Below are 19,805 nucleotides of genomic sequence, written 5' to 3'. Positions count from 1 at the left end.
CGTTGGACCAGGAGGACAGGCGGTTGGTGCTGGTGGTGTTCACAGGAAAGGTGGAGTCAGGCGTAGTTGGGGCGGCCATGGTGTTGAAGCTGTCATGGATGTCAGCGATCTAGCGGTGGAAGAAGGTGGCCAGCGAGTAGCAGAGTTCTTGTGAGGGAGGTATGTCGTTGGCGTTGGCGCTGGGGTTGAAGAGTTCCTTTACGATGCTGAAGAGCTCTTTGCTGTCGTGTGCGTTGTTATCCAGGCGGTCTTTGAAGGAGGATCTCTTGGCTATTCTGATGAGGTGGTGATGTCTGAGAGTGGCGTCTTTGTGGGCTCTGTGGTTGCCCGGAGTGCGTTCATGGAGCCATATCTTCTCCAGTTTCCGGCAGGCGCGTTTGGAGGTCTGCAGCTCGTCGGTGAACCAGGTGGCTCTCTTGCTGGTGTGGTTGTTGGAGGGTTTCTTGAGTGGGGCAAGGGTGTTGGCGCAGTCGTCGATCCACTGTATTAGGTTGCGGGCCGCGGCATCTGGGTCGGTGGGTGGGTTCTGGGCGAGTGTGGTGGTCAGCTGGTCTTCTGTGACTTTGCTCCAGCAGCGGCGAGGCATTTGTTGGGTGCGGTGGTGCGGTGGTGCGTGGTTGGTTTGTTGAAGGTGAAATGGATGCAGCGGTGGTCGGTCCAGTGGAGTTCGGTGGTGTGGTCGAAGGTGACGTGGGTGCCTGTAGAAAAAATCGTATCCAGTGTGTGGCCAGCGGCGTGGGTCGGTGCGGTGACGAGTTGTCTGAGGCCGAGGTTGGCGAGGTTGTTGATCAGGGTGGAGGAGATGGTGTTGTTGTTGTTCTCAAGGTGGAAATTTAGGTCCCCGAGGAGGATGTAGTCCGTGGAGGCGAGTGTGTGGGTGCTGGCGAGGTTGACGATGGAGTCGCGGAACTGAGCCCGGGGTCCGGGTGGTCTGTAGATCAGTGTTCCTCTGAGGGTGGTGTTGGGGTCGGTATAGATTCGGAAGTGCAGGTGTTCGGCGGTGTTGAGGGTGTCGTCTGCGAGGGTGGCGACCTTGGTCGACTTGTGGATGATGGCTATTCCTCCTCCGATTCCGTTGGTGCGATCCCTGGGGGTGATCTTGTAGCAGTCCGGGATGGCTATGGCGATGTCGGGCATCGAGGAATCGTTCCACCAGGTCTCAGTCAGGAAGGCCACGTCTGGGGCAGAGGTCTCAAGCAGATCCCAGAGCTCGACTGCGTGTTTGCGTGCAGAGCGGGTGTTGAGGAGTATGCATCGGAGGTGGTTGGGTCCGGTCCTTGGAGGTTTGGTGGTTCTGTCGCAGGTGAAGCTGCAGGTGTGGCAGGAAAAAGGTCAGTGAGCCTGTTTCGGGGCGGCCTGGAAGCAGGTGTTGTTTCAACTGGCATTGAGTGCGTGGAGGATGCTGGCATCGTAGCAGAGTCTGGTGTTGTCGTGTTCGCGGGGTCCAGGGGTCCAGGGGTTCTGGCGCTGGGCGCAGTCCAGGCGCGGACGGCGCAGAAGGGCTTGCCTTTGGCGAGCCAGCGGCGTGCCCGCTGAGCGCGCCCGCACAGCGGCCGCCATATAAAGGTGAGGAGGGAGGGAGGAGCAGCTGGGAGGCAGGAGGGGGCGGCGAGGGGGCGTGGCCCATGGGGCAGCGGTGGAAGCTGGGGTCCGGAGCAGGAATGGGTGGGGAGGAAGATGCGGGGCAAGAGGAAATCCAAGGATGGATTAGTGCGGTGCTAGTGGCGCAAAGGGGACAGCTGGCGCGAACTCGCGCTCGAGGCAGCAGCGGGCGGTGGCAGCAGCGGGCGGTGAACAGGTGGAGCTGTTCGGCGGTAGGGGGTGACCTGGCCTGCAAGCAGTCAGGGGTCACTAAAGTCTTCTTGGGTACATCCTCTGTGGAAGGAGGTGCTCTACATATATAGTGTCTGCAATGTATGTGTGGCAGGACCTACCACAGGGAAGACCCAGGGCTGTTTTATTTTTATTTCAAGTGAGCAGGGGCCAGAGCAGTTTTCTTTTACATTTAGGTGGGTAGGGGGTGGCTGTTGGTGTAACTGTATCTGTCGCTGTTTCTTTCATTCTTTCTCTTTTCCATTTTTTGTGCATGTTTAAAAATGGCCCTTTTGCATTTTCCAACCAAGTCTACTTTCATTTGTTTGAAAAAGTTGTCATTTTGAGTGAGTTATGTGCTCGAGTTCTGCTAACATGTAAAAACGATGCATGTTGGTGTGCAAAATGCAAAATACATTTTAAATTAATAGTTAATATTCCGATTTATGGCAATAAACATGATCACAAATGTCTGGGATCGTGTTAAAGTGCACTCATGTGCCATATCACACGTTCTGTTTTGTTTTTACAAATAAGCTCATTTAAATGTAATACGCAGTGCTTAATCAGTGAAATAAGTAGTGATGGTGCCTGAGGTTTTTCAACCCCTCCACCCCACCCTGCAGCCTGCACCAACGAACCTTGGGATTGCCACATACTAAGGCTGCGTAGTCTTGATTTCATCTCATGCCTCTTTCTTCCATCCCAGATTCTTTCTGCCTCTTATCTCAATTTTATAGGTTCTTTTCCATCCCCACTTTCTCCCTTTGTTGCCGTTTTTCCGTCTTTCGCCTGCTTTTCTCCTTTTGTGTTTTTTTTTCTTGCTGGTTCAAAGTCTGATGATGAGAAATAAGTGCTGGTCCCCAAAAGTGAGTCCCACCTGAAACAACCTGTTATTTACTATATGAGTTTCAAATATAGAGGTTAAGTACGGTGCATATCGCCTGAATGCAACATTTGCGCAACATTTGCTTTCTCTAGTTTGTGTTTTATTGCATGTCAGGTATGACTGACTGTTTAATGATGCGTGCTTCATTTTTTAAATATAGGTTTTTGTAGGACGATGGAAATGAGTGCGTGGCTTATGTATGAAAATATACGTTGTAAATCATATGTTTTGCTCCATCTATAATACTGATTGCAAAGTGTATCACTCTGCTTATAATGCTTAGGAAACTATATAAAGTTGTGACAGCCCTTCCTACAAAGTAGTAACATTATTGCCTGTGCTATGTTTGTATGACTTTACCCCTGCTTTCCAGGTTTGCAGAAGGGCAGATTCGGTGTCGAGTGCTCGTTGCTTAGATTGGCGGCACACACAATGAATCAACTCGAGATGTTTCTATGGTTCTGGAGTGTGAGGTGTGCTTTCATTCCTGGGGCTTTTCCATGTACCAATGAGCACGCTAGTCAGGGCATCTCGCTGCCCATGCATGACCTTGGGAAGATGCCCACCAGTAATTTGGTGAGCTCGATTCCTATGTGGAGTGTACATAGTCTCCTGTTGATGTAGTGATAACTGTCTCGGCGTAAGCCAACGAAGAAGTATTTTTGGTTAGTAATTCAAGAACCATAAATATTCCTGTACTGAAAGTTCAGGAGCCTAACGTGTCAACAGCAGTCTAAAAACGCGCATACACTCCCTGTGGCCCACACTGGGAATCCGGGAATATTGATAAAATGTGGACATTTGGCAGAACCCAATTTTTCAAACCGCTTTCTCATGTTCTACAGCTGTAAACCTTGTGTACCCTCCAGCTTAATAGTATGCCACCGACTAAAGATGCTTGGCCGTGCCTGTCAAGCCTGTATATTGGTGTTGCTGTTTGTGACCCTACCGCTCCTTGTGAGAGCGGCTTCTTGAATTCACAACGCGTTGAGTGATACAAGAATCCCTTGTGTTGCCACTGGTTCTCTCCTCCTGCCTTGAGTGATTTCTTCAACTTTCGCTCCAGACTGGAGTTATAGTTACTGGTGCAAGAATCTCTCTCCTGCTGCTGGAAAGGCGTCTCTTTAAATGTGAATAGTGCAATTGAATGTCCCTTCTGCCACCATCTTCAGGCTCCACAGATTTTGAGCCATGAAAGTATGCTCTTAAGATAAGTGAAGGCTAGTCATGGCGTTAGGACCGGTTTGGAGCATTGAATGCAGGATTATATGAAAAATCAGTCGCTGATTGAATCTTGATCCGGGAGCCTTTATCAAAACAAAGATCAGACCTAATAGGAGGAGCGGCAACCAAAACCTTAGCTACGGCCTCGGGTTACCTGACGCCAAGGCGGCCGTCCAGCAGCCTCACATGCGATGCGAGGAACAATACCATTCAGTTTTAACTGAAAGAGCAATATAGTGCCCTGATGATGACCTTGTAAAAAGTTTTTACATACCCCACCATGTATTGAGGTCAAAGCGCGTTGGCAGTTTCTTGGGGAAGAAAAAGGAGAGCCTTCTCTGCGTACAACCAACTATTTTGGTTATGAAACCTGTATAACTCAAATTAAGAAATAGGGAAAGAATGTGGCTTGTCTTGGTAAAGTAGTGATTACAGGAATGTGCCCGGTAACCCGATGTGATAAAAGGGGTAATGCATTGATTTTTGAGACTATATTTGAACTCAATATTTATAACTCACTGATCTCCAAAACATTTTGGAAATGTTTTGTAACTTTTGCTTTATGGTATTTGTGTTAATTGTTGTACATATTTGTGTCGTCTGTACCAGAAAGATAAGATTATCATAAAACAAAATATAAAACAAAAGTGAAAATAAGCTCATGAATAAGAAACGAGACAAATACTCGAACACACTAGATTAATGTGTATGTTGTGTTTTTTCTGTTTGTGTTCATCAATGACCATGTGGAGTTCCATATAGATTTTGTATCATATGACAAGGGGTTCATTTAGACGCCTCTTCGACCGATCATCATTTTACCATGTTCTCCTCTGTATTGTGTGTTCTGTATTTAAATTGTCGACTTTTTCAGTTATTGAAAATTATAATCTATGCTATGGTTTAATCAATACGTTTTACTGCCTCACAGCAAGAAGAGCACGTGCCATACACCACCTGCGGAAAGTGCATGAGGATGACCTTCTGTACGAGTGCTGTTTTTTTCTGGGTAAAGCTACTTTTTGTTTTCCTACTGCATGTGGCTTGTCTATTGAAACAGCTGATGATTGCAAACGATCACACAAAGTGCCTTTTCCAGCACATATGATCTGAAGAAGGCTATTATTTGCAATAACAGAGTTGGCAACTAATTGTCCTTTACCATTACAGCCTGACCTGAGCGCTGCCACATAGAAACACAGCATGTTAACTGGTATAGGGAAATATCACAAAGTAAATATTAATTTAAAGCATGATTTTTACATCGGTTTTATTCTATCCCCTTTTATAGCTGTTTGGGTGGGGTCAAGTTTGTCCCTTACCTACTACATACTCTTTAGAACCGAATATGACCGCCTCGTCCCACTTCTCAGAAGGACAATATTTTCAAAGTGCAAGAACAGAAAGAATTGCAGACAACCTTTTGATGGTTTGTCTTATTTTGAGGGTTTTTTGTTGTTGTTGAACTGTGGACGACATTAACACTCTGACAGTAGGAAACGTATCACTTGCACCACAAAGAATTCGACTTTTAATATACAATGTGAAAGATGTTTAATGTAATGTATCGGCCTCATGCTGGATAATGTATCGAACCATGGCAGAATAGAGGTATAGTTATATGCATTTTATCGCTTTCTTCTTCAGATTTTCCTGATTATCGCCTCCGTAGTTGGGATTATCGTATACCGACTTTCTGTCTTTCTGGTATTTTCCTCAACATTACCGCGCCACATTAACGGGACAGACGCAATCCAAAAGTATTTGACACCACAAACTGCTACGACAGTCACCGCATCAATCATTAATTTTGTGATTATCATGATTTTGAACATGGTTTATGAAAGAGTGGCCATCTGGATCACAGACTTTGGTAAGCTTTTTTGTGTTAACATAATTTAATGGATAAAATATTGATAAAGAATTTAGACTGATTATATAGTGTGCACGGCAAAATGACCTGTTCATTGGTTCATTAGTGACCAATGCTGTTATAAAGAACTCAGTGCTACCTGTCTATCAACTAAAATAAAATGAATGATTAAGTCACCCACACCAGGATTCGGACCTGTGACCCGCAAATGGCACATTGACCATTGCAATGGGTGCTAAACATACTGAGATACTTACTGGATAAACGGCTACTATCTTTTCGAAATCAGTCCTGCTGAAACTGAAGTCGCAAAAACAACACATGCAAATTTATGTTCTGCAAAAAATGAATACAGGGCAGAGTAATCTCCACCGTGGCCAAACTTAAGGTCCATTCACAAATAAATTTGGTGGGTGGACCACCATATTGGCGGGCAGGGACCTCCGACGCCATTGCCACGTAGTACCCTTTCCCTCAATCTATAAATCTAGTCCAAAGTCCGGTATCCCCTTTTGTCTATGTTAGCCTTGATTGTGCAAACGTTCTTAAACGTGAGGTATCACCTCTTACTGAAGTCTTTGTTATTAGTTTCATTTTCTTTTTTGTGATATGACTTAAGAAATGTCTAGAGTCATGTTGAAACCCACGCCATTAAAGAGATAAGACAGAAATCATGTTTACAATAATTTTTGTGTGATGTTCAGCTTTTTCCCTCAGTTGTTCCCACATTGGGAGCTCTGTTAAACCATATTTGGCAGCGAATAGATTGGAATTGTTCCCTTATCATGTATTGTAACTTCCTTTAATCTAATATTTCTTACTTAGATTAGATTTCTAGGTCTGTATTTTGATCACGAATAAGAAAACAGCCTTTTCATTCTATGCTTGATCACACTGCAAGTTCGTCGTTCTTCCTTACTTAGTGTTTCTTCCACTATGATGACCTATTTTGACATATAGCTATAACGTTCCAGAACGTTACTGCCTCTAATGCAACAATGAAACAAGTGTATGTTAGAATCGGCCCAAATGTTGACCTCAGGTGGAATGTGATGTGGTAGAGGTGTGATAAATATTTTTGAATTGTGGTGCTTTTTTTTTTAATGAGTTCAAGTATTTTCTGGCATCCTTTCTTGTACCATGAAAATTATATAGTCCGGTTGTAATAATCATTTCTATTAATAAATAGCTAGAGATAGGCTTCTCGTGTGGCAACGAAACTACCTTTAAAAAGGTGGCTCTTCAAACTGGGTGAAATTGATAGCAAGGTTTCTCAGGGAGGTTAGTGGGGTTCAGCACTCAAGCACACCCAGCAGCACAATAGGATCAAATCCAGAGACATGCTTCTCTTTTGAAAAAGAAAAGGACTTTATTTTACATGAAGGCACAATACTACACACTACAATAATGCCGTTAGTACCTCATATTCAGCTTTAAGTGCTATGTGATTCAAAGAGGGGCCCCTGCTAGGCACTCTACTCCCTCCTACATCTCCCTCTACTCTATTGGCTTGGGTTTTGGGTGGTTAATCTCTAAATGAGTTGCAGCATTCCCTCCCCTCTCACATCATACAGTCACTTCTTTGGGGCTAAATATCCGGTATAGTCTCTTTCCTGTGCCTTCTTGTGGGTGGCAAGCAGCCACAATGGTCCTCTCAGAGGTCAGTGCATTGGCTGGTGTGCAGCTGCAGGCCCTGCAGGGAGTCTTTGGAGAGCAGCGACAGGAAAAGTGGTGGTGGTTTCTCCTGAGCTCTGGCATTCTCTCAGCGCTGGTGGGCCTCACAGTATCAGCCAGTGAATATGCTGTCAGCTGTGCTGGAACTTCCTGGGGTGGTGTCAGGGTTCAAGCACCAGGCACCCAAGAGTCCACGGAAGTGAAGAGAAATACCCTTAACCTCTAAAAAACAACCACAGGTATGATGTGTAACATACACGCCTATAGGCTGTTCTCTAAAAGTATGGCGAAAAATTCCAAGGAGTGTCCACCACTCTCCCCATACGTGGGGCGGAATCACAGGAGGAAAACAGGTCTGTCTGGTCACAAAATGCTGCAAGGAAACAATAGGAGGGTACCAATACACTGTGCTATGCATACAAACTAGAAAGACATTGACATGTGATTAGCATTGCATTTCACTTACCCCAGGTATGTCCCGGAATGTCCTTAAAGAGAGAAGTGGGTAAGATACAGGACTCGTAAAGGCAGGAGACCAGGGGAGGGGCCACTAGATAACTCTCTCACACGACATTCAACCATTTAGACCAAAAGAAAAATGGCTAGTGAAATAATAAGGTAAGTAAACCTTGGGAATTGAGGAGCAATGGCCGGCTCTTCTGGAGCAACTAAGAGCGGAGCATCTACTCTCTCAAGAGAGGCGAAGCCCGGCCCAAGACCAAGCGCCAGGCGGAGCGACACTCTCTCGGTAAGGGGATAAGTAAATATAACTTCTCTAGCCATTTGCAAAAGGTGTATGACACTCGGCACACCTAATGCCTGAAAAACAAATCTCGACTTCACAGCAGTAATGTGCACCGAGCGGGGAAGAGAGCTCAATACACAAAAAATGCGGGTAAATCAAACTTAGGATTCTCAGCCGAGATGTGCACCGAGCGGTGCTTGAGGTAACAGGAACCGGCTTTCTCTCTAGAGCCGGGGAAGCAACGGAATGCGGGAAATCCGTGTCAGGATAAGTATCTCTGCAAACTCCCCAATCGATATCTTTTAGGAGAGCAGAGAATATGAGCTGGACGAAGGAAACAAGCAACACGCTAAGGGGAATGGCGTTTGCAACAAACAGGAACAAGGAAGGGGGCGTGCTCACGGCAGTAAGCCAAGTGTCTTTTCCTAGGTAGAGCGTCCCTTTACGTGGTCCAGGGATCGTCTCCAAAGAGCATACTCTGTATACTCTATGGGGGAATGTGGCAAAAGGGACACAGGGTTTGCTTCTAACCACATGTCAATATCTCACCCTAGCCCTTGTTGCTATCCTCCAACCCCTAACAGGTGGAGGCGGTTCAGTACTCATCTTCTCCAGACACTTCGACAACTATGAGTTACTTTTGGGGCTGTTGGGAGCACATTGGCAGTAGCCTGATCAGGTGCTGGGGTCTCCCGTGCCTCGATTGCCAGGCACTAGTTCAGAACAAAGTGCCTTGAGGTGATAGCCTTGGGGATCACTTCTTTGGTAGCCGCACAGTGGTGGGGTGCCCAGACAAGCACCGCAGGTTTGCAGTCTTTTCAGGGTGGCCAGGACCCCATGATACAGAGTTGCCAATGTTGTGGTTACAGCACCTCCAGCTGTAGGCACACAGCAGGTGCCATGAGGTAAGTGTTGATCCCTGCTTCAGCCACACCAACCAATAGGTCAAGCTTCAAGTGCCAAGGCAATTATGACGGGGTGACATTGGAGGCTTCTCAGGCACACTTCAGAAGTGCTGCAATTCCTTGTACGATTTCTGGGTTTGATCTGCAACATTGATCATGCCAGTCATACAATCAGGAAGTCTCTGGTGGTGGCCCACTGACCATGGACAATTGCTTCTAGCCCTCATCCAGTGGGCATCTCCTGCTTCAGGCTAGACTCACTCCTTCATCTTGGCTCAAGCAGGACTTCTTTAGTTCGTAGGACAAGTCAGATTGACCGCCAAGTGATGTTCCCTCACTACTGGGAACTTGGCTTTCAGGAGACACGAGCCTTGGTTACACAGTAATCCTCTGCATTCTCTATTGAGCTCCCCCTCCTTGGTCAGAGAGAACTTAGGACTTAAATAATAATTGGGTCAGCTGCTTTGACTTTTCTAAAGTTAGCAGACCAGGAATGTGGATTTTTTGTCTCTCTTTGCTGAACTAATTCGGGTCTGTTCCCTTTTCACGTGTCTTATTCAGGCTGTCCTCCAGCTTCAGACTTTTTCATAAGTGAAGATCTTCACAGTAAGGTACAAAAAGATATGAGCAGTCTGCACGTGACTTTCACCAGCCTCCCTTACTAGTGTTCGCGAAGAGAGACAAAGAATGGCTGCCCTTCTAAAGGATCCTTCACACTCTGACACTGAAACTCCAGTCCCACCCCTGACCACTACCGGCCATCAAATGGCAGTCTCAGGAAGACTAATCAGCAGTCCTCTATATCAGAAAGGACTTGATCAAACATCTAATGGAAAGCCTCCTTTTTCACCGCTCCAGTAAAGCATGTCAGCATATACACTTCAGGTGCCTGCAAAATCATCCTCACCTCCATAGTGCGTAAACCAACATGCCATATCAAACTCCACTAGCATCCATGCACACATCCAGCCATTTTGGATTTTGGTGCTAGGATTCTGGGCTCACCGACAACAGCAGAACTTTAGGTGAATGGGCATAAAGACTCCCATTCACATGGCACAGGTAAAAAGGCGTTGTCTTACTTTACTCAAAAACAAAGGTGTAGTGCACCGCACAATCTCAGTTCCACATAAATGTAGTCCATTCTTTGTAAATGAAGTCAAAAAAGCTCTTTACTTTTCTTATTTCATAGAAAATGATATAGACCAGCCAACTTGTTTTGTCTACTACATGTGGACTTCGTCAGGGCAAAAGTTAATCTGTCTGGGTAGGGTAACCAAAAACGAGTCATAATTCAGTATATTAGGACCTTGTAAATGCCTGGTATAGATATTAACCATTTATTCAAAGAGGTCCCTATATGCTTAGAGGCATATAATTCCCATCCTTCTTCCTGAGTATCAAGCAGACCAGCAGCTGGATCAGTGCAATCACCCGCCGGCTAAGTTGGCTTCTCTACGTGAAATCACAACTTCCCGAAAGGTCCTTCCTAGTATGTATGTTGGCGTAACTGCTTCTACGTGGTATGAGTCAGAAATTCTTAAAGGAGTACTAACTGTTTTTTATTGTCTTACTATTATTTATTTATTTATTTATTTAGAAAGTTTATATAGCGCAAACATGACCACCAAGGGTATTGGAGCGCTTTACAGATTATGCAGCAAGAACGGTACAGGCAAACAAACAGATTCAACATAGCAAAAAGTACATAGTTTTAAGATGTCCGACATTCTCGCTAATCAAGCAGCTGGGCTATAAAACAGCATCTATAGCCCCAGAATCAAGTGGGGTAGACGGATTGAGGCAGAAACTTCTTCATCAGGAGTCCTTTGACTTCTATTTTGAAGAGGACAGTGGAAGGGATCACCTTGACTTCGGGGGGAAGAGAGTTCCAGATCCTCAGCGCCATACCTAAGAAGGCTCGATTATTGGTCCTTTTTTTTCTTGAATTTTGTGGTTTGAGTAAAAGGGTGCTGGCGCTTCTAGAGGCTCTTGAACCACATGAAAGCTCCAGTTTCTGAGCGAGGTACCTCGCGGTCTTGAAGTAGATGGCTGTGTTTGCCAATGCATGCGATTTTTAACTGTATCCGAGCTTCATATGGAAGCCAATTCAAGGCCAGCATGTCTGGAGAGATGTGGTAGAAATTTTTAGTGCCAGTTAAGAGCCTAGCGGCAGAATTGAGGGCCACCCTAAGAGGAGCAGTTTTCACTCGGGGCAAACCACAAACTGTTATGCTGTCATAGTCCAGCTTTGCAATTACTAATGCTTGCACTGCAACCTTTAGGTCATGAGCTGGGAGAAAGGGTTTGAGCTTCCTTAGGATGCTGAGTTGGAAGTTCGCTCCTTTGGTGTGCTTACTATAATCAATTATAATAACACTGTATGCTGCCACCACCAATGCCACACACATAGACCTGTGACATGGACAGTAGTCTTCTTGTTGCTACTGAAGGTCCAGTTGATTTGTCCCTCCAAGTCCAGGCCAGGTCCTAGAACACTCATAAGTCAAGGAAAGGCCTAGGCCTTAATTCACACAGTAGGTTAGCGTGTGGCTGGGCCAAAATCTGAAAACTATGATGCCAAATATTCGCAGTCTGGCTCCCAGGGCAGGGGTTACAACTAAACACCAGTAAGGAGACATTCCCCTCCTACTTTATCTTAAATCACCATTGGCTGGGAAATCAGCACAGAAGCTGATTCCCTACCTCGTTATGCATCCAAAATATATGTGTATCTTCACAAACTCAATTCCTGGCCAATCAGAAAGCATGCCTATCACCCACATAAGGCCCACAATGTGCATAATCGGGGAGTCCTGTAGCAGCCTTTTCCAGCTGTCAAACTAAACTACAAACTATCAATAGTCTGTAATTCAGAATTTCTTTGAGGCAGAGCAATTTAGAGCCCTAGTCTGGGAAAGTGATGGTCCGCATACTGGGTCTTTATGCTTTAGCGTTTCTACGTCCAACATAGGGGCGGACTATGTGTGTCTCCAATCTGCAGACTAGGTTTGCAGAAATAGTTGTGGCTCATTTAGGTAGTACACACATCACTATGGGAGGATCCACAACCCAAGGCAGTCTTTTGAGTCTAACCATAGAGACATTAGAAATAGCTCTTCTCAGTTTCTCTAGCCAGGCTCATGCTGTCTGTCAGTGGGCTTTAGAGGAATGCACACAATATATTGCAATGGTCTTTACACAATTTCAGCAATTCTTTAGTCTGGACAAACACATACTTCAATCAATTTCTTAGGAAGTTTACCATTTCAGCCATTATTGCTAAGCGTGATTTAATCTAACACTACGTAGCTTGGAGGTTAACGGTTAAATTGCCAACCTTTTGAAAAACATCTTACTTTATTTTCGTATTAAGTCTTTACAAACAGGACATTTTCTTGTCAGAATAATAGTCAACAGTTCATCTATGTTTTCTGGTTTTGACTACTGAACGCAGAAAGACTAAAGAACTAATTCCAAAGTGTGATATTACTAGAGAAGGTTAATTGTGCAGATTGCCTCCATGAAGACATTTATCAATGCAAAAATTACCATTTGAAACAAAATTGTTGCAATGTGGGTAGAGGGCTGGAATACATTATTGAAGGCCATCATTTCATTGTTAAAAAGCATGCACAATCTTGGACATAATTACACTTTACAAGATTTACACAATGTACTTTTTAGGCACTGAGTATGGTAGCAGCAGTGCATGCTTACAAAAATAAATGTATTTATACATACATACATATACACCTTGATTGAATTTACTGATCAATGATGCAAATTGATATTCATTCCTGCTCCTATATTATTTGCATTATTGAAATCTGAATTTTCCTTTTATAATATATGCTCTAAGAAAAAAGATTTTATAGCTTCCAGTAACTATTGTCTACTGAAACATACTATTGTACTGCCAGTTAATATAGTGATGTTTAAACTCAAATGGCGGTTTGCCCTTTTCCGACTAACATTCACTCACTCTATATTGCTTTGACAGTATCTTTACCTAAAATCCCCTTTGCAACCTCCCCCCTTCTTAAATAATAATTTAGCGCCGTGACCAAATTTGCCATGTGGTGTTGTGTTTTTTCAAGACAGTTAAGTTCTGAAGAGCACAATCAATAAGGAACACTTTTCCAGAACATAAAAAGCACACCATCATTGTTGTAAACCTCAGTGTGGTTTTACCTACCAGAGAATGAATAAACATTTACACTGGTTCATCACCATAACAAACAGCATAACAATCTTGGCTGATGTTAATATTATTTTTAACTAACCATAAATAAATGTTAATTCTCATTACAATCTTCAAAAATGTTTGCTAGATATCAAAGGTGGATTTAGAAATTTTTATGTTAAAACTTCATTGTCCTGGGCTGTATTTTCTGTTAAGGTCAATGAAGCCATAAAAGGTTCAAACATTTTCCTTTTCTATGTCTCATCAGAGCTACAACGGACCAAATCTGATTATGAGCACAGTCTGACGATGAAGATGTTCCTCTTCCAGTTTGTCAACTACTATTCAGCTTGTTTCTATATTGCCTTTTTTAAAGGCAAATTTGTTGGCTATCCTGGAGACCCAGTTTATTGGCTGGGGAGATTCAGAAATGAAGAGGTATAGAAAAAAACAGATTCTTCTAAAAATAAAAGGTGTTTGAAAATGTGCCACATTTTCATAAAATGTTGTTAAATATTATGTTTTGTACAATAAATTGTGTTTTAATGTAGACAGTGCTCTGGTCCATATGATAAATATTCTAACAATGTTTTTATCTCGCCTTTAAAGTGTGATCCAGGTGGCTGCCTCCTGGAACTTACCACTCAGTTAATGATAATAATGGGAGGCAAGGCAATCTGGAATAACGTTCAAGAAGTACTTTTCCCGTAAGTGGAATTATTACTTTAAGACATCGAGTCAAGATTTTACTTAGGCCTTTTGAAGAGCATCATGCAGTATGAAAAAATATATAGTTAAAATGTGATAATGTGAAGAATGTAAAATGGTCTAATTGGGAGCGGTTCTCATGAATGAATGCATTTTTCTAACACTGCTTATCTACTCATTTTGTTATCAGCCGCTGCCTGTCATTTGTCGAGAATCACTGCTTAGAAGCCTATAAATTGGAGTTCAGTATGTCAAAATTGCATTTGCCTCTCCTCATTTCACATTAGCAGTTTTTTGTTTATAAATTCACTATTGCATATTTGTGCTGGATGATTAATGCCAATGTTTTCATGGGGCAGTTTGCTTCAAAGTTTGTGGTTCATATTAAGAAAAGGTTTGTTGTGATTAAAGAGCTTTCCTGGCTGTCAGGATGGTTACGTTTGATCAGAAATGATAATAAGGGTTGATAACATTAAAGGGAATACAATCCTCATACTATCAGCCAAATGAAAAACAGTTTTTAATATGAAAAAGTGAATTTCAAAACATCTTAACCACTTTGTTAGCCAATGCACAAATGCATACCGAGGTTTGATCAAACCAGCAAGGTGAAATCCTGGTAGGGATGGTTGTTTATTATATGCTGAGAATGGGTGCCTGATGGGCCCAGATCTATTAAATGGAATCTTTAAATATAGAAGCAGTATTGAAAATGGAGCCTTCAACCTTGGGTTTCTTAAGGTTACTAAAGACAAATGGTTGATTCCAATTAAAAGTTTGAGAACCCTACGTTTATAAGATATTCATTGTTCTTGAAAGCTCCCTCCAACTATACTACAATTAAATAGCATGACCTAATAATGATTATTCAGTAATCAATTAATGGTTCTCACTAATATTAATATAGCTTCTTTTTTCTAACAGTAATAGAAGATTACTTGAAAATAATTCTAATAGAACGCAATCATTCCTCTCTATCACGTTTGCTAAAATTGGTCCAATTTTAGGTCCTGTGCAACCTTCTTCAGTTCCCAGTCAAGCGATCAGAGGAGCAAATGTTTGTTCCCTAATCTCAGCTAACATATAACATACATGTGTTTGTCTTATATTCATTCTACTTCCTTCTGGAACAGCCAACCTAACCTTTTTTTGTCACTTTGTCCCCAACTGCAAAATCCAATTTATAGAACACGTAGATTATCCTTATACTAGGGACCATCTCTAAGTGCAAATAAAGTTGTATAGGTGCAGAAGTAAAATCTTTAGCATATCTCATAAACAAAGTTTTTCTAGCAAGAATGTTCAGTGTGCAGCCACTGAAAATATTGTATTCTTGTTTTGCACGTCTAGTTTAAACTAGGCATAAGAGAGACTTTCAAAAAGATTGAAATCAGGCCCAAGGAATCCTAAGCTTGATGCGCGTAGCATAGTATCCCTCTATCTAGGTTCTCTGTAGCTGTAAAGGACAGCTCATTTACATGATTTAGCCAGCTTAGAAATTAAACATTGAACTGGACCAACTGGGACAGCAAAAATACAATGCCGATGTTAAGAATTGGGGTCTCTAGTTGGCAGAGGTATGCCCTTGTCCAAGTAGGGACCCTTCCTTCTAGTCAGGGTAAATGGATTACACTTTTAAAATAACCCCTGCTCACCCTCTTGGTACCTTGGCACGAGCAGTCAGACTTATCTCAGAGGCAATGTGTAAAGCATTTGCGCATAACACACAGTAATACAGTGAAAACACTACAAAAGGACACCACACCAGTTTTTGAAAAATAGTCCATATTTATCTATGTAACATAAGACTAAAATGATGAAAATCCAACATTCATTAATCAAAATACAAATATTGCAAAAATAGACTTAAAATACAATTCCTTGAGGTCGATGGCTCCGTCCAGGGCTATCACGGCGTCGTGATCAAACAAATCCAATAGTTCAGGCCAACCACGGCATCGCGGCCCAGTTACGGTGTCGAGAAGTCCTTCAAACAGTACCTTGGAAATGCAGGGCATTGTGAACCTTGCAATGAGCTGCGAAATAGCAGCGTCAGCAGGCATCTGTTCCGGAGGTCGGTGCGGGAGTCATCGGGCCCCTGAAGTCACACGCGTTGCTGGTTGAACTTTGTGAGGTTTAAGTCTGGAGCACTGGCATCTGCAGGCATTGAGGCTGCAGCACGAAGTGGAGCGGTGTGGCATGCGGTGCCCTCAGGTCACAGTGCAGGCAGCAGCTTGTTGACGGCATCCAGTGGCGTCGGTGAGACCAGGGCTGCAGTATGAAGTGGGGTGTGCTCCTTTCAGTGCTGGCAGGTCACAGTGCAAGCAGAGGTGGCGGTGTTGCAGAAGCACTGTCGTTGGTCGATGATCTGTGGCACCAGTAGGCCAAGGCTGCAGTGTGGGATGGGGCAGTGCATCAAGCAACTTACAAGGCCATGGTGCAGGCAGCAGTGTCGATGTCGGCGTGGGGCGACGGCAGCAGGGATACCAGGGCGGCGATGTGAAGCAAGGCAGTGCAAACTGCAGTGCCATCAGGTCACGGTGCAAGCAGTGGCACGATGGTGGCAGAGGGTGGTGTCATCTGTGAGACCAGGGTTGTGGTGCAAAGAAGGGCGGTGCTCTCTGCAGTGCCAACAGGTCATGGAGCAGGCAGCTTGTCGTTGTTGGTGTCTGGTTGCTTTTTCTTCTGTTGCAGTGCAAAACACACAGTTCCCAGTGCTGTTGACAGATGAACCTGAAGTCTTTGATGTTCCTGAGACTTCTTGAACAGCTCTACCTCAAGCCCTTGGAGAAACTCAGGAAATACGTTGCAGAAAGTTAAGCAACTGCAAGCCATTCCTACAAAGCAAAACACAGCAAAGGGGCAGTACTCCTCCTGGCAGCTCTCCTAGCTCTTCTTCTTGGCAGGGTCCTTAGTCCAAAAGAGTTCTCATGAAGTCTTTAATTTCCTTGAGGTTTCCAGCAGGAGGCAAGCTCTACTTCAAGCCCTTGGAGAAAACTTTAACAGCAGGATGATGAAAGTATAATCCAGTCCTTTTCCTGCCCAAGACAGACACATCAGGCAGCAGGCCAAAACAGCAAAGGGCCAGTTCCTCCAGACAGCTTTTCCAGCCCTTCTTCCTGGCAGGTTCTTTATTTCAGCAATAATCTAAAGTTCTGGGGTCAGGGCCCCGATATTTATACTACATTTTCTCTTTGTAATCTTTGTTTACAAAGTCTCTGAGCTCAGTAAAAAACAGTTGTGTCTTCCCTGGTCCAGCTAAACTACAGGAGGTGGAGGCAGCATTGTGCAGAGCAGACACAGCCTATTCAGGTGCTAGTAAAAACTCCTCCCACCCATCTAAATGCAGAAAGGTCTATTCAGCCTGGCTATGAGTCACCCAGGAAAGGCAGGACACACTTCAACTCCATTTGTGACTGTCTAGTGTGAATGCACATCCCCAGCTCGTGTTATTTCAAAACCAGACTGTGATTACGCAAACAAGCAGAAGCACACAGGATAGTTAAGTAAGATAATGCCCACTTTTTAAAAGTGCATGATTTCCTAACTGACCGAACGTTGGAAGAAGATGTGAGGCATACCAAAAGCCTTGAAGTCTGACACATGAGCGAAGGCCGAAATGAATACAGTTGATCAAACAGAATAGAGAATACATTAATATTGGACGAAAAAGAAGTCCCTTGAAGCCATTTTACCGGAGGTCAAAAAACGTGCATGTGAGCAGCGGCGTCTCAGTCTGAGACCTGACATACGTTTTGAATACACGCTTTTGAAACAGTTATTGGCCAAGTACCCAGCCACTGTGTCTTAATTACATAAAGAATGGTGTACAGCGAGTGAAAATCACTTTAATAAACATCAGATTACACCGTGGTTCTGCCCTGACGATAATCCCCAAACTCCAAAGGGGATTGGAAACGCGTCTGCATTTTTCCTCTAAATCTATGAGGGAACTAAAATTGACTTGGACTCTCAAGAGGGTTTAACAGCAAGAAGCACACCCATAGAGAGAAGTCAAACTTTCATTTCCCCATAGTTAGTCTGCCCTTAAAAGAAACAAAGTACAAATAATTGTGGTTACAGGCAGGCTGAGTATTAACAACAACGACTGGTGTAATGTTATGTATTCACATTTTTTAATGTTTTGTTATATTTTGCACAAGTTTTTTTCCCGAAAAATGCAATAATGAAAAACAAAATGTTGCTTTAAGGTTATTCTAAATGATTACAAGTGATGAAGCAAGGTACAATAACTGAATGTGTTGCATCTGAAATCTGCTAAAATAAAAAGGAAATATGTGAATTTGTGGCCACATACCCTTTTGTCTATAAACTTTATTACGTCCTACCGCAATGGACGTGACCCCTATGGTTTGAAACACTTTCTAAACGAGACATTTTCACACACACAATTTAAAAGCCACTTTTACTAAAAGATGTGTTATTAAATTCTGAAGCTCAGGGAACGTAAACTCGAGTCCTCTATATTTCCCCATTGAACGTTACACTTGTAAAATGTTACAAGGCATCTCCAATGATCACCTATAAAAAAGACAGCCTTTCAATAATGAAAAACAAAATGCAAAGTATTTCACTATCATTATATGTAATGCACACTACTGTCCTACCTTTCACATACACTGCACTCTGCCCATGGGGCTATCTTAGGGGTGACTTACATGTAAGACAAGGGAATTTCAAGGCCTGGCAAGTGGGTGCACTTGCCAGGTCGACATGGCAGTTCAAACGGCACGCAGACACTGTGGTGGCAGGTCTGAGACACCTTTGAAAGGCTACCTGTGTGGGTGGCAGAACCAGTGCTGCAAGCCCACTAGTAGCATTTGATTTACAGGCCCTGGGCACACACAGTGCACTGTACTAGGGACTTACTAGTAAATCAACTGTGCCAATCATGGAAAACCAATCATAACACAATTTACATGTCGAGCATATGCCCTTTAGCACTGATTAGCAGTGGTAAAGTGCCCAGAGTCCTCAAACCAACGAAAAATGAGCCAAAAACAGAAGGCCAAATAGCAAAAGGTCTGGACATAAACCTGTAAAAAATGCCAGGTCTAACAGCCCCCTTGGTGGCTTTCAACTGGCCTGTGACCTTACGTATGGTCCACCACAACTACCAGATAATTGTATCTGTCAAGCATTTCCAATTTGCCTATTCCCAAAAAACATTTGGTGCATAATTTTAGTGTTAATTCATATTTACCAGCAATTGTTCTCTGTAGATTAGATAGTGAGATGGTACAGCGGTCTTTAGAGCCCCACCGGTGTACAATCGGGTATCAGCACGTCATCTGCAAAGAACGTGACCGGTACAAACCTGCCACCCTACACTCGAGGGAGGTATCCCTCCCTGCTTTCAATTTCCAGAGCAATAAGATGGATTTTGAAAAATACGGGGCAAGTTTACAGCCCTTCCTTGTGCCCAAACTGTTATAAATATGCTTTGACATTGCTCTCCCGCCTTGGTAATTAATATGGTTCGGTGAGCTAAATGGACTCAGTTTACATCATGAAAGGCGACAGAGGGGTCAACATATTCACAAAATAGTAGCAGTTTCCATACAGTTTGCCTTGCTATGAAGTCACAGACAGCTGCCTTGTGAACAGTGGACATTCACTGTTCAAAGCCCATTTCGATAACTGGAATAATTTTGTACCTTATTACCTACTAGCATACACAACAGCAACACTTAATTTAATATGCCTTCTTTCAAACAACACTACCTAAAGTACTTGCTTACTTCGGACAACCACAGGTTGGTCTATTA

General features: G+C 43.5%; 1 protein-coding gene across 2 annotated transcripts in view; it reads left to right on the top strand.

The window, feature by feature from the left end:
* Window positions 1–19,805, top strand: part of ANO6 (anoctamin 6) — a 503,549-nt gene that overhangs the window by 440,736 nt on the left and 43,008 nt on the right. For both annotated transcript variants that reach the window (XM_086919093.1, XM_086919092.1), the window contains exons 12-15: window positions 4,857–4,934; window positions 5,573–5,798; window positions 13,577–13,746; window positions 13,918–14,015. In XM_086919093.1, coding sequence (XP_086775219.1) covers window positions 4,857–4,934; window positions 5,573–5,798; window positions 13,577–13,746; window positions 13,918–14,015 — 572 coding nt within the window. The remainder of the gene's footprint in view (window positions 1–4,856; window positions 4,935–5,572; window positions 5,799–13,576; window positions 13,747–13,917; window positions 14,016–19,805) is intronic.

Source organism: Lissotriton vulgaris, chromosome 1_1, assembly GCF_964263255.1.
Source record: "Lissotriton vulgaris chromosome 1_1, aLisVul1.2, whole genome shotgun sequence".
Lineage (NCBI taxonomy): Eukaryota > Metazoa > Chordata > Amphibia > Caudata > Salamandridae > Lissotriton > Lissotriton vulgaris.
Note: the sequence above shows the minus strand (reverse complement) of the source record. Positions and strands in the feature narration are given on the sequence as shown.